The following is a 24292-nucleotide window of genomic DNA, read 5'->3' as shown; positions in this document are numbered from 1 at the left end:
TGTCTCTGTATGCAAATGAAATGATGGGAGAAAATAATTTCTAGAAAATGTATTTTAATCCTGTTTACTATGCAGCCTTCACCTCTGGGACTGGCATCACGATACTGTCAGGGGACTTGCAGAAAGGAAGAGTTGAAAGTAAAGCTGTTCAACTTCCATCAAAGCCTTTGGCAGAACATTTTTTGTTTGTGTAATTAAAAAGTTTTCACTGGAAATTTTGTTTTTGACAAATGCTTGGGTCAAATCTAGACAAATGTCAAAGGTCTTTTGCAGGAACAAAGGTCACTGCATAGTTTAGGGAGGAAGGGAAACTTCTGTCTTTTTTTTTTTTCATCAGGAGGCAAATGGCTCAGAGACAGCTCCTGGAATTAAGAAACAAACCACTAAAGACAAAAATTTGGAAATTAATATTATAATATAGCAGCTTACACGTGCATCCTTCCGATCAGGAATGCTGTTTTGTATATTTTCACTCTTCACCTTTGTGTTTTCAATGTCAAGATTCTTGTGATTTGGTAGACTAGTTTGCAAAACATCAAATTGTAACGCTGTTTCTTCTGAAGCAAAAGTATGCCTTCAGGTCGGTTGAACAAGAAAGAGGATATATACTGTTATGTCACTGATACTTCAGCTCTGCTTTATTAACAAAGGTCATATTTCCGTTTTTGGTTTCCAGCCATAACACAAAAACAACATCTTGGCTAGATCCACGGTGCCTGAACAAACAGCAGAAGCCTCTAGAAGAATGTGAAGATGATGGTAAGAGACTGAAAACAGCGAAATAATAATGTGTTTGGTCCATTTCTAGGTGGCTTTCTTCCTTTCCTTTTCCCCTTTCCAATAACCTGTGTTCAGAAGTACTTTTAAAAAAAAAGTGCATAGAGACAATATCCATTGTGTTGTAAAATCACTGTCTGTGTATGTAAGATAGCCATTGAGATGGCAGATCATTTAATAAAAAAGAGGTGCTAGAGGTAAGAGGCCTCTGTTTTTGCAAAGGAATTTGAATAGTCACTGAAGCTGAACAAGACTCAAAGCTTTCTAAAATGTTTGCTCCTTGGATTGCTGTGTAGGAGGAAAGTGACTGAGTCTCCGCGTGCTCAATTGTGTTAGGCTTCAACCACCTGCTTTACATGAATTGAAAGAGTTATGTTGTTATTTCCTTGTTTGAGCACAAATAACCGAATTGCTTCACTTCTGCTGTTAAATTCTGACAGTCCACTTAGTGTTATGATTGCCGAAAACAAATTCCATTTGAAAGTGTAGATTTCTGCCACTGAAAATTTACACTGATGTAATTTTGTATTCCTTGAGATGTCGGAAATGCAAGCCACTGTCCAATTTAGAGCAGCCAAATGCAGGACCGTTAAAGGGGGTTCTTTCCCTGCATCCTTTAGGAGATGCTGGAAGAAAAAGGGAATCATGATGAAAATAACTTAAATGTTTGGGAAAACCTGTGTGGAAATTTTGGTCTACTGACAAGGAAAGGTAATGGTATTCTAATGCATAACTTTGGCTGGCACAGTGCTACCGTGGTAGACGTATCTTAAAATGGGAAGGGTTTACTTCATCAGTGTTGGTGCTGTCCTTGTGAAACTAGTTTTCATAATATGATTAACCTCCTATTTGTGTGAGTCAGCTCAATAAGAATTATGATTTTATTTCAGAAAAGAATCAGCTCAATCCCTTTTTACTGGTAGGTCCAAACCTGGCCTCCAGAACTGCTGTTACTATTTTTGCACATGCAGTTTTTCAACCTCTGCTTCCTTTCACGTGTGAGATTTTGCAGGATGTGACAATTTGCCTGTGCAGCCTTCGCTGCTGTGCTAAAGCAGTCTCCAGCTTCCTAGTGCCCAATGCAGCATACCCCCAAACCGCAAGGATGTGCAAAGCCCAGGCAAAAATCAAGCGTACCGAGCTGACGCCTGCTTCATATCCTTAGCAACTGGCATTGATCTGCCAAGGAGCCAGCGGAGGGAGCTGGATGAATGAAGGCCTTGCTCTGCACCTAAAAATGGATATGGTAGTGGGTAATCAGAACGGGAACAAAATGAAATAATAGCGTATGGAGGCAAAGCTCCCTTCCCCTTGCAGTTAAGCATTGCTGGCAATTTAAAGAGGAGGTTAAAGAGAATAAACTTTCCTCTTGCAGAGGGTAGTTTTCCCTAAAGCACAACTTCTCTCCTGACTTTCTCTACCAGCAAGACTCCCACTACATCGACAGCCCCAGCGATGCCAACAAGCAGCAAGTGTCGCCGGAGGTCAGCATGCCCTGCGCTGTGCTCCAAGCCAGGGCAAGGAGCTGCCGGTGGGATGAGCCAGCAGTGGGTGGCTGAGCTCCTCTCTTAAACAGTTTTAAGTCTTCTCACAGAAGGGAAGGTCTTTCTCTTGTCCTCTTAACAATTATAAAACAAACATGGGAATAAGTTATTTTCTTTGGATTAGGAACATACAGCTGGTATTTTTGTATTTAATTAATGTTCATAATTTTGCAGAGTAGTGGCAGTTTTGTTTATCAGGTCCTTAAAATCATCTAATTTCATCTTCCCTCACACCTCTTCACTTCATTCACTAAGTTGCTCATTAATGAATGTTTTTAACATTCAGTAGTTAAACCAGTTGCTTTATAGGTACAGCAGTGCACTGCACTGTTTTGCTTGGCTGCTCTGATCTTGCTTTGCACATAAGAATAGTTATATTTCAGAGAACAATATGAGCACAAAGAAGAGAGAAGGTTATTTTTATTGCATCGTAGAAGCTGGACATTTTTGGCAAGGGCCACTGTTGGGTGTAATTCCACTGAAGTCAGTGGAACTCCTGTCTGATTTGGTGTGTGTGTGTGTGTGAGTTTTCAGGCTCGATCCCATCCTGTTTGTGGTTTTTATAAACGTTAGATGTCGTTTCAGATTTGTTTGGGTGCAGTTGCCTTGTGTTTTTTCTTTGTCAGGATACATGTCCTTAAGAAGTTTTTAGTCGTTTCCAGTTGTTTAGGCTATCAAAGGAAATTGCAAGTCATATTTCACGCTAATGGTCCTAAACAACTGTTCTGGTTGAATATATTGCAAACAGGTCGTGTAAGTGTTTTTTTAGGTGTCCGAATTTTCAAAAGCAATGCTGTGACACTACATCTTCTGTTTGCTTCTATCATTCATTCATGTGGCTTATACTTTGCTGTATTTGGTCCAAGATTGTTTTTACCATCTTTTTTTTCTGGTTTTGTCATCATCTTTCATTTTCAGACTGCATTATTATTATTTATAGGCTAAGCAATACTTTAATCATCTGTGTCACTGTTATCTTATGAATATGGAGCAGATAATGATAAATGGAGCAACAGTGAATATTGATGGCTTTGTGTCTTTGAAAAATTATGTGATCTTTGTCCCAGGTGCCCCACTAAAACTGCTGCATTCCTGTATACACCTCACTGGTGCATCTGGACTTCCATGTGGGCCTGTGCCTCCAGTTGAACAAGGCGCTTCGCTTCATGCCTATCTTAAATCATCTGAGTAGTTACAGTGAAGTCGATTGGACCTTGTATGCACATAAATTCAGATACTTTCTTGAAAACCTTGCTACATGAGTTCTTATTTAGATGCAAGGTTTTCCTCTCAGATTTCTTCATTGATATTCAAGTCTGGCCTCCTGATAGATCTGTGCATCTACAGAAGGGATTGCAAAGGTCAGACCATACAGATCTGAGGGAGAAGCTTCACTGCAGTGAGAACACCACAAATGTATTACTTTGCCATATCAAACTGTGGCATGGAAGACAGTTAATTGATACAGATTTTTTGAGAATGCAAGAACCAGTTCTTTCATTATCTACATCAGATCCATCAATATTCTGATCACTAAATTCTGATAACTGGAAAGCTTGGGCTCGGACTGTAGAAAATTAGTGCTGGTTCTGCTGTTTGCTGTAGGGAATTTCTTGCTTGGTGCTGGTATCTGAAATTTTCTTTTAATTTTTTCTGTCTCATTTACTGCTCTTCCCTTGGAGAAGAAGGGGTACACACGGAGGAACTGGACAGTGAACTAGGTAAATCATCCATCTCTCGTTTTGATGTTTGACTTCAACTGCACTGTTTTAAGCCTTTAATTACTTTCTCCTTTGTATCATTTTACATTTTTCAGTTTTTTTATTTCAACAAGTCTAATTTGTCAGCAAAACTTCCCTAGCACACAAAGCATTAATCTTCCCCTAGCTTCAGATCTATGGTGTCTTTCTTACTGGTTCAGAGTTTGAAGAAAGCTGGAGAGCATTAATCTTACAAAGCTTGTTTGAAGTTGCTTTCTCCTGGACCCTGCAGAAGTCAGGGGCTTTTCCATTGGCATCACTGGATCCAGGAAAAGGCTTTTAGATGCCAAAGTTGAAATCAAGTAGCTAAAGATACTTTTTCGCTGTGGCCAAAGACATTTCCCAGACAAGAGAAGCAATGTGTGATTTAGAAAGTTTAAGAATTACATAGGATGCTTCTGCTGAGCTTGTGAATGAAACAGCTGAAAATTTTGCCTCAGTAGGTGATTTTATAAACAGATGATTTTCAGAGATGTGGTACACTTTTACTTGCTGCATCTTTTTGTGAAGAATGCTGTCGTGATATCTAATCTCAGCGGTGCTCATTCTGTTTATGCTGATGGTGGAGGTAGTTGTTATTTCTGTTCAGCCATGCTCTAGTGCACTTGGAAAGCTGAAAGGCATAAGGAGTTGCGTAGGATTTTATTTCCACTCGGTCTATTACTGCTTTTAAAGAGGACTGTATTTGCAGTTTATCGTTCTACATACTGGAGGATTGTATTGCCAGAAAATTAACCTCTGGTTTCTGTAATGACTTGCAAGTGTATTCTGCTTTCTGCTTCTGTGTGATTGATACGGCATCAGCAGCCAGCAGCTATTGAGTGGACTTTTAACACTACTCCAGGAACTGTTTTTCTGGATAATGTGCCTGGAATAATGTTGGAGGCCTAACTTCTTTTAGTGCAAGAATTTGAAAGAAATTACAGTTTAAGGAAGAATGTGGTCTCTTTAGTAATACATTAGCGTTATGTGTAGCTCATACAAATACTCAGCAGCAGACCAAGTAACATCAGAAGTAGGTGGATGCACATCAACAACCTGCAAAAATTTCTCATTAAGGTTTTCACAAAGGGTGACTTAAATAAGAGAGATTTTTTTTAAAAGCAAATTTAGAGGCAATAATGAAATGGAAATGTTTCCTTCTTTCAGTCTGATATCAGGATCTAGTGCAAGAGAAGACCTGAAAAAATAAATGCAGAGAAACTCATTAATTGATAAGCCTGACCCCAGTTCTGCAGGCACTTACATACACGAGTGTTTTGCTCGAACATCATGAGATGTTCCCTTTGTCTTAATGCAGATAAGATTTATTGAGCTCACAGCCCATCGATACACTGTTGAGATTTGCAAATGTTACAGTGTAAAGAAAGACATTTTCAAATGGCTCAGTTGGTTACAGCAATGTTAGGGAGGGGACATGAAGACCTACGACCTAGTCACTAACCATACTCATGATTAGTGTAAACTGGTTGTTGCCAGATATTTAGCTCCTTAGTTTATTAACAGTTTCTTTTCTAAATACAAGAAAATTAAAACTTGAAGCATTTGCACAACTTATTTTCCAAAGAAGTGGATTGAATATGAGTAACAGATCACCTCTCTTTTAACAGAAGGTTATATGAAGGACACAAAAACTTAATCTTTGGAGTAGAATTTGACGTACACTTGGGCAGATCCTCCTGGACTCACAGGGAGCAGTAAGACCGAGTATCCCAAAGTCATCTCCAGCTCCTTTATAGTGATACATGGGTGCAACTAAAATTCCTGATAGTTGGAGAAGTTGTTTTTTGGGAATCCATCCATCCCCTCTGCAGGGTTGGATACTAAACAAGAGCATCTCAGTAGGAATCCATGTATTTACCCCAGGCTTCAAAGTCTAAAATTGGATATTTGTCTATTGAATTTACCTGCTGACAAATGCTCTGAGACTGCAGTGCTGCATGGATGTACCAAAATAAAAACCATGTGGCTCACTCGGACTCCTAATGATGCAAAATGGTTTTCGAAGTCTTATGTTTGTGATAAAATCTAATGTTCTGGGTCATCTTCAGTTTGGCAGGAGAGGTAGAGAAAGGAGATGAATAATTTAAATCCGCTAAGAAGCCAGACTGTGCAACATGGCTATGGAGGAGATTGCCTTTTGCTTTAGAGAAATTTCAGAGGCTTTTAGAAGTTGGAAAGTGCATCTACGTAATCAACAAGTAATGTGTTGAAAGCTGCAGTTTTGTGTATTGTTACTTCTGAAAACATAGAAATGTGTTCCTTAAACGGAAAGCCGCAGAGACAGAAAACTGGAAAGATTTTGGCACAATACGATTTTTGGGGTTAGGAAAATGCTGGTTTCTGACCTTCCATGAAAATTCTTTAAAAGAAAAGAAAAAATAAAATTTAATACCAAAACTTTTTGTGAACAAAAGAAAAGCAAAACATTTTTGTTTGAGCTTTAAATATCAAAACCATTTAGCAGTCCAAAATAGGTAAAAGTTATTTAGCAGGGAAAATTGTAGAAAATTCATTTTAAGGCATTTGTGCATTACTTATCCCTTCCCCCATTCATTTTTTTTTTTCCTTCCACCCCAGCTTGGTCTCTTTACCATTCTACTTTCACCATAGTGCAAAGAATTAAATGGCTGCCACAACTTGTGATTTTCCTGATTGTATGCTAGGTCTTAATTTAATTGCACTGGAACTCTTTAAGCCAGTCCCACAGTGTTTTCACTATATGGGACTCCTTTGCAAACCTACTCCCTTTGCCAAAAGACTTTCACGATCGGCCTCTAGCTTTCTGACTTTTTCTCACATACACTTGCACGGTGTAAAGGAATACCTGTTTCTGAAGTATTCATTTCAGATAGATCTGCTGATAAAACTGTGGAGTATTTTCATGCCCAATAGTTAGCACTGGCTTGCATTTAATTGCTTATGTCTCAAGGAATCCAAAGATGTTAAACCCAATACAGAGAAAATAATGATAAGAATGGAAAACCTACCTCATATCTGCAAATAAGGGACATGTGGAGCAAAACCCATGAAAATCGATTTCATCTGATCTCCAGCCAATTCTGAACACAAACATAAACTTTGAGTAATTAGTCCATGTGTGTTTGTTTAGATTCTGTTCATCTCCAGTCTGGAGCTATTTCTGTCCTTATGGCCACATAGCTGAAGTCTATAAATGCAGAAGTAGGTAGTTACACTTATTCTAATTAATGGGCCATTGCTGATTGTAGTGGCTCAGCAATTGATGCCATTAATGAAAATAAATCTTGCATTTGATAGTAAACAAACATAGATTATTTGCTATCAGTCTTGTCAATTTAGTGATAAATTCTGAGGAATTATTTTGCATGGAGTATTTGATCTTGTGTTATCTGACAATGGCTTTTTTTATTTAAATGAATGTGCAGAGTCTGTGGGGCAAGGACTGCACTTGCACAGTCAGTAGTGTGGTGGAGCCTTCTTTCGAGTTGATTCACAGTACTACACAAACACAGCACTTTCTATTGTTAATAGGATGATTATTTCAGTACCCGCAGCCAACGGGAACATTGTGTTTAAATGAGTGGGGCAAGGATCAGGCCCCTAAGTAATACATACAGCTTTAATAACCCTCAGTTGGATGCTGAAGTGGTTTTATTACATTCTCTAATTATAGTTAAAGTACTATGAGCAGTCTAGAAAATCAACAGGAACAAAAGTGGATACATTTCCAAATGTTAATTTCATCTTCAGAACTGTTTTTTGTTAATTTTGCTAATTAAAAGAGGAAATTGCTGTTACGTCTGATTATGGCAATATGTGTTTTTACATTGAGTGCTATGCAGTGACACACATCTGCGTGTGCCAGCCCCACTTGGGTGGATTCCATATGCTGGGCGTTTACGGTAAACTCACTTTGTCCTGTTTCAAGATGCACTTTTGCGTTGGGCTCATGGATGACCGATGCAGTGTAAATCCCTAAGAATGGAGTCAAAAAAAACTTTTTTCAGCAGTGGTGAGCATAAATGGCTCGGCCCTGGTACAGGAGATGAAAGTGGTCTCTCTGTTAGTGTGCTACAATTGCTTGCCATGATCTCATCCATCTTCATATGCTGGTGTTAACATGCCTCTGACCTGTTGCCTGCATCGACTTCCACTGCAGTGCCTCCATCCAGATCCGTGATGGTCAAACCAGGAGGGTGCTTGAGGCATTCTCAAAAAGGAAATGTATTGATCACTTGTTCATTTAATGCAGAAAGCAAATCTAAAATTGACTAACATGGGTATCTTCACACTGATTGGCTAACCCAGCGCTGGTGGGACAGGCTATGATGTTGGTGCCATGCTGTGCCAGCCTTTAAAAGGAGGCCGTGGTTGTTCTGAAAAGTGTTTGAAGCAAAGTCTGAGCTACTGATGAGTTTTGCACGCTGAGCAGAACCTGTCAGAAAAAAACTTCATTGGAGGCTTCAGTAATGCTTTTTCTATTTCTAGAGTTGCCTGCTGGTTGGGAGAAAATTGAGGATCCCGTATATGGTGTCTACTATGTAGAGTAAGTGCTGCTCTCCAGTTCTGGTGTGGCTGTCGGGCAGAGGAAGGCTTTCCTCCACAGCGGTCTGTGTGCTTTGTCGGTAGCATCTTATATGAAGGAGGAGGAAAACCTGACCCCTGTACAGGCTGGGGGATGCCATAGGGGCTGGGAGAGGGAACCCTACCTGCCTTACCATTCCCCACTCTCTGGTGGGCTCTGGCAGCAGCACCCTGGGGTGGGGGTGGGCTCAGGGGAGACAGGAGCACCCTTGGGTCAGGGCATGCAGGAGCCCCAGCACCTCACAAACCACTTTTATCCAGAGAACATTAACAAGTGTGCAATTAAATGAGCTCGATCCTCTTTGTATAGTGCTATGATCAGAATATGTGTGCAAAGCAGACCACCAGTTCAGTCACAAGTCAGAAGACACTCCAAAGGAGGAATGGACGAGCCTGTGTGACCAAACAGCCGTGGCAGAGATTCTTGCATCAGTCTGTGCTGTTGTGAATAGAATTACAGGTTTAATGGGACTCTCTCCGGAATTAGAACAGCTTCTTCTTTATCTAGATGTCAGATCGCTCCCTTGGGAAACTGAGATCTGAGTTTTGTTTCATCACTGACCCCATAAAATGAATTTTTAATTATGTGTATACTCCTGTCTAGTAGGATGGCTTATGATAGCCCTCAGAATAGACATGGAATACAGTTTCTGTCTACTTTGACTCTTTTCTGACCCTACCATCTGTGCCTAGGGAAACAAGGTTAGAAAACTGTGTAATTAAGGCTTGGCATTTATTTACCAAAGACATCAAGAATATTTTTTGGCTATTAAATGCCATGCTAAGAGGTCTTTCCAGCAATTTTTCCTGTTACTTTATATATCCATGCCTGTTAGTTATGTGGCACTCCTTAGTGATGAATTTAAATAGAAAAGTAACAGCAATGAGACATAAGTTTATTTTACTTACTATCTATAAGCTAGCAAGATGGTTATGATTTGAGCATTTGTCTCTGTCCCTTCCAATTCAGGCACTCTATTATTGCATGTTAGTTTTTATTGATAAACAACTGTATCATGAAAAAGTTTATATCATTTTTAAAGTAGTTATCATTTTTTCTTAACTTTCTGAAGATATCTTGAAATGGGAAATCTTTTACAGAACTCATTAACTTGTTTTTATTCGATTAGTTAAATATTTTTCCAGTGATTTAATATTGATCTTTTGCAGAAAAAATTCTGAACATAGCTGTCTAGAGTGCTTCTGTTGTGATTACTTGAAAAAGTGGTTGTTTGTTCATTTGGGGTTTTTTTTGATAAAAATCGTGGGACGAGATAATAAAATAGCAAGTTCTTAATGGTAAACTTCGCTTTGGATACAAAGCTGGGCTTTAAGCTAATATAATTTTCTGAGGTCTGCCTGCTCCTCTGCTGTAGCGAAATCACTCTTGAAAAATTGCCATTGAATTGAAGGGTTGATGAGCAGCTCATCTCAGCGGCAGTTGTCGGCCACAGAGAGTCCCCAGACCTCTGCCCCCACCGCCCTGGCAGCTGTGTCTGGCGATCATCCTTTGGGTTCATAAAATGGCCAATTCTCGGGGAAGTGCATTGCTTATCTCCGTGTTTTGGGGCTGGGCTGCTTTTATTTTCCTCGTTTTCCTGAGATTGGTAAGAAACATTAGCTCTAAACATCTCATATGGGTCCAAAGCTGCCGAATGGCCCTTGCAGGAGGACAGCTGAAGTTTCACCAAATGTTGCTTTCCACTGGGAGTATTTGCTAGTGGCTAATTCTGAACATATTTGGATCCATTCAGAGCCCAGCTTTTCAGCTCATAGCCTGCATCCCCACAGATATTTTTAAGACACCCTGTTAACAGTGTGCATTGATCAGATAGCTGACAGATGTTACCAGTTGCTGGGTTTTGTTTTGGTTTTTAACTTCAGTGAGTCAGGGAATGACTGCACCTCTGGGAATCTGATTAAAGCAGGGGTGATATGGGCCTGTCTTTTAAAATTCAATCAGACAGAGCGCCTTTTCTGCTTTAATCTCATTTTTCACAGATAGATCACTACTTTAATGTATTTGAAGGAATTAGCCATTCCGACTCAAGACATCATATCAATACTGGAATCCACTTGTTTTCCTAAATACGCTTTTTGGCACGACTAGGTGAGCCTTGCTCCACATACACTGCTGTTGGGTTTGTTTGATATTTTACTCCTTTCCTCGGAGGAGTTTCATGCCTGGCTGTCATTCGTGCTTATCACATAAAGGGTTTCCTAATTTATTGCTCTCTTTCATCTCCAGCCACATCAACCGGAAGACACAGTATGAAAACCCGGTTCTTGAAGCGAAGAGGAAGAAACAGCTGGAGCAACAGCAACAGCCACCAGAAGGTTGGCACCACCCAGGGCGTGATGGTTGGGGTTTTCAGGAGGGAACGTGCCCTCCCTTGCCTTGGCAGCACCATACCAATGTATTTGTCCTTCCTTCTGTGGCCTTAGCATTTAAAGGCAAAATGATGTGCACAGGAAAGGTTGTGTGCGCCCTTCACATAAGGTGCAGCAAAGGAGAAAACCTAAACCACAAAACCACTTAAATACAGTAGCTTTCACCCCTATAAAGGGAAAGGATTTTTCTGTTAATGTCCTTTATTTCTGGAAAGTTTCTAGGCTTCCCAGAAACACACCTTTTCCTCTTTAATCTGCTCCGTTGAGTTATTCTTTGTAGCTGGTGGTGTTCCAGTCTGCACTGGGACTCAAGCTACCAAAGGGGATGAGGAGTGGGCCTTTACACGTGCGCTAGAGAAACCTGTCTGTGTGAGAGACTTCTTAACCCAAGACCTTTGGATGTTGTCAAGCTCTAACATATGAAGTAATTTCATTAATTCAGAACACTTTTTTTCTTTTCCTCCCCCGCCCCCCCCCCGCCCCGGCCTTTTTTTCTTTCTTTTTTTCCTTTTTTTCCTTTAAATGCAGCCCAACTGCAGTGAGGGGCCTATGGCATTTTGGTTTGTTTTGGTACCTTTGTAGCTTTCACACCAAGTTATTTCACAGCAGTTATTATCCAAGGAGAAGATAATTTAGGCTTCAACATTCCTCCTGCAGCCCCATTTCCTACAAGATCAGCTCTGTCTACTTAACAATCAAGTTGAACAGATGCCACAAGGGCCATGGGCAATAGATTTCATATAAATGTCGAGACCACTTAGATGCAAATCAAGTCGCAAGTTTTAGTGTGAGTTAGGGTGTCCCAGCAGATGGATCAGTTGACCTGGACGTAGAGAGTCCTCCAGAACTGGGTTTTGAACATCTCATTCATTTTATTCCCTCTTTCCATGACTGTGTTTCCTCTCTCACCATGCTTCTCATGTCTCCTCTGCTTGAATCCCACGCTCCCAGTGTGCGTACATGCAGGAGCTCATGGTGCCGTTGTGAAACGAGTAACACTTCCCTCTCTGCCCTCTCTAGAGTGGACAGAGGAGTGTCCATCTATCCCACCACCTGCTGCTCCAAACCATGTTTCAAACAACCAAGAGGCAGTTCGGGAAGCACCAGTGCAAGGTAACGACCTTGTTAAACCAGTTGTAAAAGTGCAACAAGGGTTTTCTCCTAAGAATGGAATTCCCTCAGTCGCCTGCAAAGAGAGTATCTCCAGGGCTAGTGTCACACACCAAAGCATGTGCCTGCTTATCTGAATTCCCCTAGATTTTGAGACTAGTTGTTTCGAGACCACATTTGTTGCCAAATGGGAGAGGTAAATGAGATCGCCTGTGTGAAAAAAATGATTGTGGCCGTTCTTTGTGTAGCGTTACAAGTCTTTAAAAAAAGCATCGTGGAAACATGAGTTACAACATTGGTGGGATTTAACAGCAACTGTTGATGGATACAGGTGCAAGTAGAAGGAGATCCTTTTCTACAGAGTTGTATGGGTATGCAAGGATTAGGCTTTTATACCTTCTAAACTCTACGGAGTTTAGAATGTGGCTCTTATAATAAGATCTAGTGCAGAGATTTCTTTCTGTTCTCATAGGTCAACATTCCCTCCCAAAAAGCAACACTAAATCTCACCATGCTGCACTGTGATTAAGACACAGACATGCATTAACATGGTCATGTTTTAGTTTGAGAGCCACAGCCAATGTCACCCCACATCTGTGTTCGTGGGCAGGTAGAGTTTCAGTTAAAGTAGTTTAAGAGCCCTGGAAACTGGTCAGTGTGTTTGGCAGCTGTGGTGTGCATAGGTTGTCAGCACTGTTTGGCAGGACCTTGATTTTGGAGATCTTGGGTGTCTTGGTTGCATTTGTGACATCTGATCAGCCAGGTTCTAGTATTGCCAGAGATGGGCTGACTTGTGACTTTTATGGATTTTCCTTTTTGTGTGCTTTGAGTCCAGTGAAAATTTGGAGAGGGTAGGAGCTGGGGGAACACCAAAAGAAGGAGATCCTCTGCCACTCGGGGAGCCTTGCAGAGCTACCAGGTCCCCATGCTGAATCTGACTTTCTGTCATAACAGAGGGCAAAGAGGCACAAGCGCCTTGGCCACGCATTAGGGGCAAATTACATCCCGTTTCTGAAAAATCTTGAGCTGAAGCTCCTCTGGGAAGCGCCGCATGTGGAGGGAATGATAATAGGTCCAAATACTGCAGGCCTCCTTTGATGTTGTACATGTGTACAAGTACTTTGGGCTATTACAGCCTTATTTATTAGTGTCAACACTCTGTGTATAGCCAACTGCTCTTGGACCAGTTGTTTGTCTTAAATAACTAACCAGACAGGACATTAATTGTTCCTGAATTTGCAGCGTGAGCTGAAACATTGCCAGATCAGGTTGCCGGCAAGAGCAGAGAGTTCCACTTGTACCTGTTGCAGTACAAGTGCTCTCTGGTTACAAGTGGTTGTAAGTAAGCTTCATCTTTGGCTACATCTAAATTCCATAGCAAGCAAGTGGCGTTGCCCTGGTCTGCAGGAACTGGAGGCTGGGGAAGGTGAGAGAGGGGGAATCTGGCTGGAGCATGTCATCCTGACAGAGCTGGGAGCAACTAGGGGGAGGCTGGCCCCAGAAGCTGGGAAATGTCCCCTTGCTCTGCAGGTCAGCCACGGTTTCCGAAGGTGAGCCTACTAGGGGTACTGGTGTCCTGGGCTGCCTTTCCTGCCCTGAAGAGCCAGGGAGTGCTCTCTGCTTCACATGGCAGCAGATCAGCCCTTCCAAAACAGACGTGCCAAATTTAACAGTATCCAAAGCCCCCAGTGCGTTCCCGAGGACTATTAGAGTATCATAGAGTAATCCAGACCTGCAGGAAGGCAAAACGAGGGAGCTCTGGGGATGGTACCCTGACCACCAGGCATCTGGGGTTAGGCATTTAATTTGAGTGCCCCAAAAACACTGGTCTTCCTTGGGGAGATATCTGTGAATGCCACCTCTGCCTTTTATGCTTTTACACTGTCAGGCCAGAGCAAGAGCTGCCCAAGTGTCCATGCACAGCAATGCATCGGACCCATCACGCAGGGGGTGATGTTAGAAGCCTCCCTCATCTTTCCACCCACTCCCGACATCCAGCCACCGAAATTTTGCAGCAATATTACTGAAGAGCATTAGCCTGTCTCAGCACCACTCTGAGTGACATGTCCTGGTACCCGCTGCTGACTCCTTCTCTCTTTCATTCCTTCCTCTTCCTTTCTCAGTGCTGCTCCCTCTTCTCTTGCTCCCTGTTTGCACCAGCTGTTTCCAGCTTCTCTGTCCTCCCGCCCTGTGCCCAGGGGTTTCCATCTCTCCCAGCAATGGCACTGCTGGTGGGGATGTGGGCACAAGGACCCCTCCCTGTGCCCCTGGCACCACTCTCCCAGCTGGGGTTTTGTAGGTACACTCATTTAAAATGTGATCACCTCCCAAATGCGGTAGGTGTGACATAGCCTGTGGTGCTGCTATCCTGTTACTACAGGGCGAGTTCACCCTGTATTTGTAGGCAGACGCTAGCAAGCTGTGCTTGTTCTGTTTGTCTTTTGAAACAGAAATCAGCACAGGACCAAGCCCCACTGCAAGCTGCCTCTCAGCCGTGTTTGTTACCTGAGACGTTGGGTTGCACTTTGATAGTCAGGGCTTTTTTGCAGCTTGGGGTCTGAGCAGGGCATCTGCCCGTGACGTGCAGGATTACCGTGTGGCTGTGCTACCCTTCAAAGGCAGAAGACTGCAAGTCCTCACACTGCCCCCTCATGAATAATCTTCAAATATACTTTTTTTTTCCCTCAAAGGCTTACAAGTCTCAAATCCCCTCACTCTCCTTCAAGGTCTCCTTTCTAAACAGAGGCCCACGGCAATGCTGCCAAAGTTTTTGAAAGTATGCCAGCTCTCCTGGCTGCGACACACACTGCTGATCCCGGAGCTGTCACCAGAGGGCTTTGTGGCACAGTCTTTTCCCCTCTAAGCATTAAAAACAATTAAAAGTGCAAAGGTGTTTAGTGTTGGCACTATGAAGTACAGCAACTGTGATTTCTTTTCCGAGCGTGTGCAACATGCTTTTGTTGTTGGAGGACCTTGTTCCCTCTTAACCGTGCTCCCAGAGAGCACTAACAGCCCTCCAGCACAGCCGCTCTGGTCCCAGCCCGCTCTTTAATCCATTCTCCACAACAGCAATGTCTCATCTGCAACAAGGAGCAGAAAGGAAAGAGAAAAGACTGCAAACAGTGTCTGAAGAACATCAGCGCCCTCCCCTTTTTCACCGGAGGAGGTCACAGGGTGGCAGCAATGGTGGGGTGGGTGGGTTGTGCTAAAGGGTTACGCAGTGTCCTGCCATGGCTCAGAAGTTGCTTTTTGCTCAGTGGGTTGGGAGAAAGCCAAGTGGTGAAAAACATCATGGTATTCCTTTCTGCAGAAATTCTTGCTGCAGACTCCTTCTGGAGGAGGCATTTCTGCTGCCCCATCCTTCCTGGGATGGATATAACGACCTCAGGACAGAGATAAGACATGTATCTAAGCCAGCGTTGCCAGCTTTAATGTATTCCACTCCTTAAAGCAGTATGTCTTCCCCTTTGTAGCCTTGGGGCTTTGGTGTGCACAACTACAGCTAACAAAGCACCAGGTGCTCGGGGTCTTGCTCTCTCTTTGCTGCATGATTGCATCCAGGGAGACGGGTGGAGAGTGATGAGGTGAGAGGATGCTGGAGTGAAGTTCAGTCCTGTCCCAGCACACCGCTGTGCTTGTCCGTGTACGTGTTAGAGCGGGGAGGGGCAGAGAAAAAAATGATCAAACACTCTTGCCTGCCTGCTTATATATTTTCCAAACTTCCTACACAGGAAAACCTTTTTTTACACGAAACCCTTCTGAGTTGAAAGGGAAGTTCATCCACACCAAGCTAAGGAAAAGCAGCAGGGGTTTTGGCTTCACCGTTGTTGGAGGGGATGAGCCGGATGAATTTCTCCAAATCAAAAGTTTGGTGCTTGATGGCCCCGCAGCGCTGGATGGCAAAATGGAAACAGGTACCAATGCTTTAAATCAAAATCACCACCACCACTTCGGTTTATGTTTTTACAGCTGTTTTTATGTGCAATTCATAAAGAACTTCAGTTCTCATCTCTTTTTTTGGGGAAAAGCATTCAGCTTTTCAATCAGCAAGGAGAGAAGTGAGATACATTGAGGGTAATGTTCCAGATCTTATAGCAAGGCACTTCACATACTGGAACTTCACCTCAGGTGTCAAAATATCCAGCTGGGGCTTTGACAGCTCCTGCTTTCCCCACGCTGACCCACGGAGAGGAGCCAGCGGTCGTAGGGTCCCACGTCAGGCTGCGGGTTACTGCTCCCTGCTGTGGCAGTGGCTGTGGTGTGTTTGTAGGGCTGCAGCACTCCGTGCTTTTGTGTCTGCTGTGCTGCTCACCTCCTCTCCAAAGCTACTCCAGGGAATGGGCAGAGGAGTGGGCTAGTTTGCATTTCTCTGTGTGGAGGCACCAAAGGGCCAATTTGTTTTGCCAGAGATCAGGCCCAGCATGATGAAATCCTGTTAGGATTCACCTAAGGCCACAACTCCTCACTTGCAGGGGGAGCATCACAACATTAAACATCCCTATGTTGCAGCCCCAGTGTTGAAAAATGAATCATAACATAATCGATACCTAGATTTCAGGCCAAAGTATGTCTGAGACATGACACATGGCACCGTATTTGAGCAGTTGGTATTTGAGAGCCTTCTGTTACAGCTCTCATGTGCTCTCAGTTTTGTTTCTATCATATGTCAGTGTAGCACAGTGTGTACCAGTGAGAGCCAGGCTTCGAAATAACTGTTAAATGGGCCATATACTATCATTTGAATTTATTAATTTTTTGCATGAGCCAGTTCCATTTTCACCTTCAAAAACGTTTATGTACATAAAGGCTTTATGCAATGAATCCATTGTGTATAGGTAGTTCTAGCTTGTCCCAGTGTCAACGCTCCTTTTCCTTGCAAAGGTACTTAAATGCTACTACTTACCTGTGAGTGGTACCTGTGGATGCTGCGGATCAGCTCGCAGGCTCTAGTCCCCCCCTTTCTGGGGTGCACAAAACGTGTATGTGTTTGGTATATCTGTCTGTGTCCTCTGCAGGGGACGTCATAGTCAGCGTGAACGATACCTGTGTGCTGGGGCACACTCATGCTCAAGTTGTGAAAATCTTCCAGTCCATCCCCATCGGTGCCAGCGTGGACCTTGAACTGTGCCGAGGCTACCCCCTGCCCTTCGATCCCGATGATCCCAACACGAGCCTGGTTACCTCCGTGGCCATTTTGGACAAAGAGCCGATCATTGTGAATGGGCAGGAAAATTACGACTCCCCAGCGAGCCACAGTAGTAAAACAGGGAAAGTAAATGGCACAAAGGAAGTGAGACCCAGCAGCCCAGCTGAGGTCTCCTCCAACGGACCCCATGGGTACCCCAATGACACGGTCTCTTTGGCGTCTTCGATAGCAACACAACCTGAACTCATAACTGTGCATATAGTGAAAGGGCCTATGGGCTTTGGGTTTACTATAGCAGACAGTCCCGGTGGGGGAGGCCAAAGAGTGAAACAAATCGTGGACAGCCCGCGGTGCCGCGGCCTGAAGGAGGGCGATCTTATAGTCGAAGTCAACAAGAAGAATGTGCAGAGCCTCACTCACAACCAGGTGGTGGATATGCTGATTGAATGTCCTAAGGGAAGCGAAGTCACGTTGCTTGTGCAGCGAGGAGGTAAGTCTTCAAAACATTTCTTCTTGAAATTTAAAAAAAATGCATGTCACGAGAAACCTGCTTTCCTAAGCTTCTCTGTAGAAATGGTTTGTGTCCTGAGATGCAGGAGCTGCCCCAAGTTGGCAGTTGTCAGGTCACATAGATAGTTGAAATCATTCATTGTTTGATGCTGCACTGGGGAGAATGTGCATGTAGTTCCCCATGTGCACATGCACTACACACGTCTTCTGGTAATGCACGGAGGGTTCTATGGTTACACGTATGGTTAGACCTTTACTTGCATAACAAACCCTGATCTCATTGAGGACATTGATTCTGCAATTAGCAGCAGCTCTGGAGAAATCATTGCCTTTCTTATACTCCATCCTTTCCAAGTGCTTACTGTGTTTTTTTATTTTGATAATAAATTAAAAAGTAGAAACCGGAATATATTAAGAATTCTCCAATTTTCAAAGTGTGAGTTCCTTAAAAACTTTCAATAGTAGACAGGTTTAAAAAATGCACTGCTTTCTCATGATTAATATATGTATTATGGAGAAAATATGGTTGGAAGAAAAATAGCAGCTATTATTAATCCTCCTGGAGAGCATATTTATATCTGGTAACACCATACATTAATTATTTGAATTGCAGCTGACATTTAATAATCCTCCTTATGCCTTGAAGGCATAATGAAAAGATTTGATGAGGAAATAAAAGCATAGTTTTAATAAGATAGTAAATAGTTCCCTGGTAATCTTGCTGAATCTCTCTCTCCTTTTGTTATTTAATTGAGATACTAACCACATGTTGAGCATTTGCTATCACCTTCCTAGATAGATACCATATTAATCTACTTGAACTGCCTTACACCCTCCTTCAAGGTCCTGGCATTTCCATCTCAGCATAGAGCACTTACAGTTCCGAATTTCATACTCTTGTGGTACAGGACTCAAACTGTGGTGGCCCTGGATCCATGATTGATCATTGAAACATGTTTTTCTTCACATCCAGAAGAAGGGTGGGCCGAAAGGCACACAAGCTGTGGCACAGAAGCCAGGCAGAATACAGACAGCGATAGTAGCCCCAGCATCAAAAACAGTCGGGTTTGTTTAAAGCTTGTAAGATGGAGCTGCCTAAAATGCACCTGGCACTCAGTGCTGCTCCACTTGGGTCCTTTCCCCCATAACTTTACCTCGTGTTACCCCTGCCAAGACTTTTCTCAAAAGTACCATCCCCAGACAAGATGCTGCTATTTATTTTGGTCCGATTACAGAAATGTATTTGGCTCCCGTGTCTGATAAGCTCCTTCAGGGCTCTTGAAGCAGTTCTTTAGCTTCAGTCAGTTGTCCTTTCCTCCTCCTCCCTCTGGTGTCCAGTGAAGAAAATGCTCAGATGCTGTCAGGCATCCTTGCATTAGCCTAATATTTGCATTCAGTCAGGCTTTGCATGAAGCATCCCTGTGACACTAAGGCTGCTGTTCAGAGCTGTCGAAAGGATTTGTCAGAAGTGATTGTTAATCAGGCAGAAAAATATCAGAAAGAGATGTGTAATATACGGGAAAATCTCTGCCTGCTCCAAGCTGCTGGTGCGCTCCCAACAACGAGGTTTAATTGTTAAAATGCAAACCCACAGCTGCTGAGAGCAGCCTGTGCAATATGTCCTGTACCGTGTATTCAGCTGAAGCGCCGGCTTATGGGAGAGGGCGAGTCCTGCAGGTGTCTGTGAGTGAGGAACAGAAGGGTGATTTCAGGAAGGACGAAAATGAAATGCCCTCTCTGTGTGCTCGGCTGCTCACGTGTCATCTGGAAATCATTTTCAGGACTCACACAAGATTGAAGCAGGGGGATAAATACATTAAGAGAGGGACAATGTCAGGTCTTTGAGATTTTGCTTTCAAGAGGCCCCATAGATAGCTTGTCTATGTTCTGGTTTGATTTTTTATTTTCCCCTTCCTCCTTCCCTCTCTAGGTCTTAATTGTGTTATTGCTGCTGTTTTCCTGTTTCACCTATACATAGTGCTGGATAAAACTCGCTGAGCATATCCCATGGTTTGGACTTCAACATTGGAGGAGTTCAGGAAGGATGAACTCCGAGCAGAGGCAGGGTGCTGTAATAGAGCTGTACGGGAGACCAGATCGGAAAAGCTGCTTTTGCTTAGCGAAATGAAGGGACAGAGAGGACAAAATTATTATCCCTAACTATTAGGTAGGAGAGACAGGAGATACTTAAACCAAAGAGAGATCTTGGCCAAAGAACAACTGGGTGTTGTTTGGCCATGAGTAATTTAAACTGTAAATAAGAAGAAAGTGCCAACCCATTAGAGCCTGTAAGTCAAACTGGAGGAGGCATAAAGCCTTTGCTGCCTGAAGGTGAAGCTCAGCGTGTTTGGAAGGGCTATGACATGGTGCCTGCAACAGCACAGGAGATGCTTGAAAACCCAGCAGGACTATTCAAGGGCTGGGTACCTGAAAGCAAACCAGCGCTACCGGCTCCAAAAGCGTGTGCTTTTGTCCCTGCGCTGCACAATGTGATTACACATGTTGGTTATTTTAAAGAACTATTGTTATTAAGGCCACAAAAGGCACACCTTTATTTTGAGTATTTGTAGCTGAAAAGGTTCTTTTAACCTTCTACCTACCAAGTGCATAAAGTACTTTTCTCAAAAAAGAAAAAGCAAAGAAAGTAATAATATTTGCCACTTGAAATCCATTTGTCATTGAAGGCTTGTGTACGCGCAGTAATCGACTGAAATAAGCGATTCTCAAATACCTCTCCATTCTGCACAGATTTTATTCATAATAAAAGCAACATTTTGTCAGAATAATTTCACTGCTTCCCAAGTGACTTTTATTGCAGGGAGTTGTGTCTATGCTGGGACAGGTGGGGGGCTGTTTCAGGACAAGTTATTCTGCAAAGCTACTGTGCTGTATTTTTTGGGGTCGCTAAGAACTAACTTTTTTTTTCAGTGAGAACATTTGTGTGCCTTATTGATGTATTTTGTGAATTACCTCAGATTAAAGAGGATTTTTTTTTTTCTCCTTTTTCTCCCTTTTTTCTTAGGTCAATCTTCAGTTCAGGTCATCCAAAAATATTGTGATTGATTTGTGTTCAGTTGAAAGAATTAAGCTGAGCAGTTTTCATGCAGGTTTGAATGGACAGTTGCCCTTCAAAGCTTTCAGTTAGTGCTCACCAGCATCTTTATTCACTAGAAGGTCGAAAATAGCATAAACCTTGAGCCTGATCTAATCCCCTCAAAGATGGGTTCCCACTTCGCTCCAGATCAAAGTAAAAGCGTGCAAGCGAAATGTCACTCACATGTCATGTGTGAATCAGTGGAGTTTCTAATAGCTTTCCCTAGTGCCAAATTCACATTAAAGTGGGAAATGGAAATCAGTGTTTTGAGAAATATATGTGTGCTGGAGTTTCAAAACTAAATGTATTTTGTGGGAAGAAGAACCTACCTGTCTAAATGCCCATCAGTGGGCACCTCAATGCTTACCTCCATTTAAAAGCAAAGTCCACAGTAAATTTCCTGTTCATGGTTCAATTGAATGGAAGGTGTTTGTGGGGAGAGATGAGGTAGGTGGAAGTGGGGAGAGGCCTGTGCCAATAGTCCTGCTCATTTGGTCCTTGACTCAGTGGTCTTAAGAAGGTCCTTGTGATAACTATAACTACAACAAAGATTTGCAGCAATGGAACAAAATTACAACACTCTAAAGCAATAAACCTATTAAGTCTCCTTAGCTAGATGGACCCTCACTTGCTGTTCTGGTGATGCTCTTGGCATGTGAGGGTAATTAACCTCCACCACTTCCCACAGAGAGGAGTTAACTACTTGTGCTGAAAATGCGTGCTAGAGTCAACTGCTCTGGACTTGAAGGCTCTTTCTGTAGTCTAAAATGGAAGGACATTTTTTTTCCTCCCTATTTGTCTTGTGTCCCTGCCATTGAAACATCACGCAGTAGTACAAAGGTATGTGTCTTTTCCTTTACACCGCTTGCTGCAGCTTCAGGCTCCCCCCAGCCAGGGTAGAGAGAGTTACAAGATCCTTTAGGCACAGTGGGAAAACTTTACAAACAATACATCGTAACAACTTATAATTGCAAGCACATTATAACAGTATGATTGAAATCACATTGCTTTTTGAGATCTAGAGTGTCAAAATACAATGCTCAGGCATAAATGAGCAGTGGCATTGAGCATCAAATATCTGAGCTGCATGAAATCCATTACCACTGCTGGTTTCAGAGGACGTCTCCTCACTGCTCCATCCTTTCTGCCCCACCACGAACACCTATCAGTCTGAATCCTATAAGCAAAAATATTATCTTTGTACTTGTTTATCAGGATCCTCTCCCAGCATGGAAATGAAATTTTCCCGTCCTGTCCTTACCAGAAGCATTGGAAATGGATCATTTAGTGGTAAGAGCCCAATAAAAAAAAAAAAAAAGAGTAGTGTCTCACAGTGTTGGAATTAGAGCTCCTTTTCAGTTGCTGTCCCTAATGATGTAAAACCATGGTAATTAGAGTTACAATCAGCTATTCAGTGCAGACTTGAACTCTTTTGAACAAGCCACTCACTTCTGTTTGCCCTTTAGGCTTGCAGTGAAGAGCGAGTTGAAAGTCGTGCCACTTAAGCATCTAGCTGCCAGAAACTTCAAACTGTCTTAGCAGCTGCTGAATTAGAGAAAAAGTGAGTCCAAACTGCATTTAGGACAAAAATCACAACCTGGGAATCATCTGACCGTTACCACAGGGCGTGTTCGCCTGTGCCAAAGCTTCTGGAAAAGGAAGAAAAGTTCACCATTTCCAGCAGTGTTTTCAGTTCCTAGTACAGAGGGAGCAGAGCATTATACTGAGGTCTTTGTCCCATGTTTGGATCCGTAGGAACCCCCCTGAATCCCATCTCGCTGATCACAGAGCTGCTGGTTCCGATCACCGTGCATGCCACCTTTATGGCTGGTTTTGTTACTCTACTCCCCAGTCCACCACATTGTGGCAGCTTCTCCCCTCACCTGGAACAGGAGCAGATCTAATTCCTCCCTGCCATCTGGGGTGCTCAACTGACCTCCACATTGTTTTGAAAATCCCATTTCAAGTCACCTCTTTTTTCCTTCCCTTACCGTCTTTCAACCACCACAGCTACCAAAGTTCCTAGTACCATCTACTCAGGTATCTCCCATCAAACCTCTTTGTTGAATCTCTCAGCAATTTGTCACTCAGTGTAGGTTATTTTGAGCTGTACAGTGAAAAATACCTGATATTGTAGTACAAATAATACCACCCAGAGATAACAGGTGGGGGGATATTTTTGATAGCTTATAGACACCCCTCACTAGTTAGTAAATTGTATTTAAAAAGTAAGAATCATAGTATGCTTAAAGAAATAATGTTCATGTGTAATGCCGAGATTTATTTTTCAAGTTCATTACTTAGTATTCCAGGGTTATCACTTTGTAATTCCTGAGTTATGGATTTCTTGGTTAAATTGGGAATCTCATTAGGCATTTAAAAATCTGTCTTCGATTGTTTCCTCTTTTTTATTTTTGTTACTATTTTCTTTAAAGAGATTTGTCTGGGAAGAAGGGAATCAGATTAGTAAAGTTTGTAAGTTGGTCTACAAACTGCATTAGAAAAGAAATTAAATGTTTTTGAAATGCTTTGCAATTTCAAAATTGCAAAAGCAATGTTACTTTTCCGTTTTCTGAAAATAGACCATCCTAGTAAAAATACATTGCTACAACTTATGACCTATGTGCAGGGGAGGAACAAGTCTGGGGGAACATTTAGTTGGGAGTAGCTGCATCTTTTTTTTTCCAAACCACCAAGTCACTCTGTTGTTCTCTTCTCTCTGTTAAGTAGAATTATATTCTAACAGGGCCAAAAAAACTGATGAGATTTTAAAGCAAGTTTGATGTCACATTTACTATTCTCTTACAGCCTTATTCTGATTAGAGACTGGTATATCAAGGAGCAGATATAAAAATCAGTTGAAGTCAGGAAAAGATGGAATAAAGGAAATGATACACATTTTGATATTTTTAATAAAAATTTTGAAGTTCATGCCCCTTATTAGCATTGCTTATGTGCATGTATTTCAATCTACTGTGCAAGTTAATTTTTCTCTAAACAGGTCCGGAGTCTTAGATACGCCTTTTTGGGGCAACGCTGTGTGTTGTTATGCAGCACCATACACTGATCACTGGTAACCGGTTTTGTAAAGCAAGCTAGCAGGAACTTGTTTTCTCTTTGTGATAAAAATAAGCAGAACTTAACATTTAAAATCAGGTCGTCTTATAAATAATGTAATATTTTGGGATTACGCAGTGGTTTTCTCCTTCAAAGTGCTTTACAGGTGTTAATCTTAGTGACATTAGCTGTTTGGTTTTGATGATCTGAGTTTGAAAGGCTTGGGGTAACTCTGCTTACCAAAAACATGAAGGGGGAAATTTTCGTGCTGCTGAAGTCCATGGCAAGGCTCCCATTAGACTCCAGGAGGCAGCAGGGTTTCACCAAGGTTTTGGAT

General features: G+C 42.4%; 1 protein-coding gene across 11 annotated transcripts in view; it reads left to right on the top strand.

Annotated features, from left to right (window-relative positions):
- The window catches only part of MAGI1 (membrane associated guanylate kinase, WW and PDZ domain containing 1), a 300198-nt gene that overhangs the window by 228722 nt on the left and 47184 nt on the right, over window positions 1-24292 (top strand). For all 11 annotated transcript variants that reach the window (XM_068408639.1, XM_068408644.1, XM_068408643.1 and 8 more), the window contains exons 6-11: window positions 677-759; window positions 4007-4042; window positions 8552-8609; window positions 10896-10984; window positions 15880-16062; window positions 17164-17784. In XM_068408639.1, coding sequence (XP_068264740.1) covers window positions 677-759; window positions 4007-4042; window positions 8552-8609; window positions 10896-10984; window positions 15880-16062; window positions 17164-17784 — 1070 coding nt within the window. The remainder of the gene's footprint in view (window positions 1-676; window positions 760-4006; window positions 4043-8551; window positions 8610-10895; window positions 10985-15879; window positions 16063-17163; window positions 17785-24292) is intronic.

The sequence above is a fragment of the Nyctibius grandis genome, chromosome 10, assembly GCF_013368605.1.
Source record: "Nyctibius grandis isolate bNycGra1 chromosome 10, bNycGra1.pri, whole genome shotgun sequence".
NCBI lineage: Eukaryota > Metazoa > Chordata > Aves > Nyctibiiformes > Nyctibiidae > Nyctibius > Nyctibius grandis.
The sequence above is the reverse complement of the archived record's forward strand: the minus strand, read 5'-3'. Positions and strand labels throughout refer to the sequence as shown.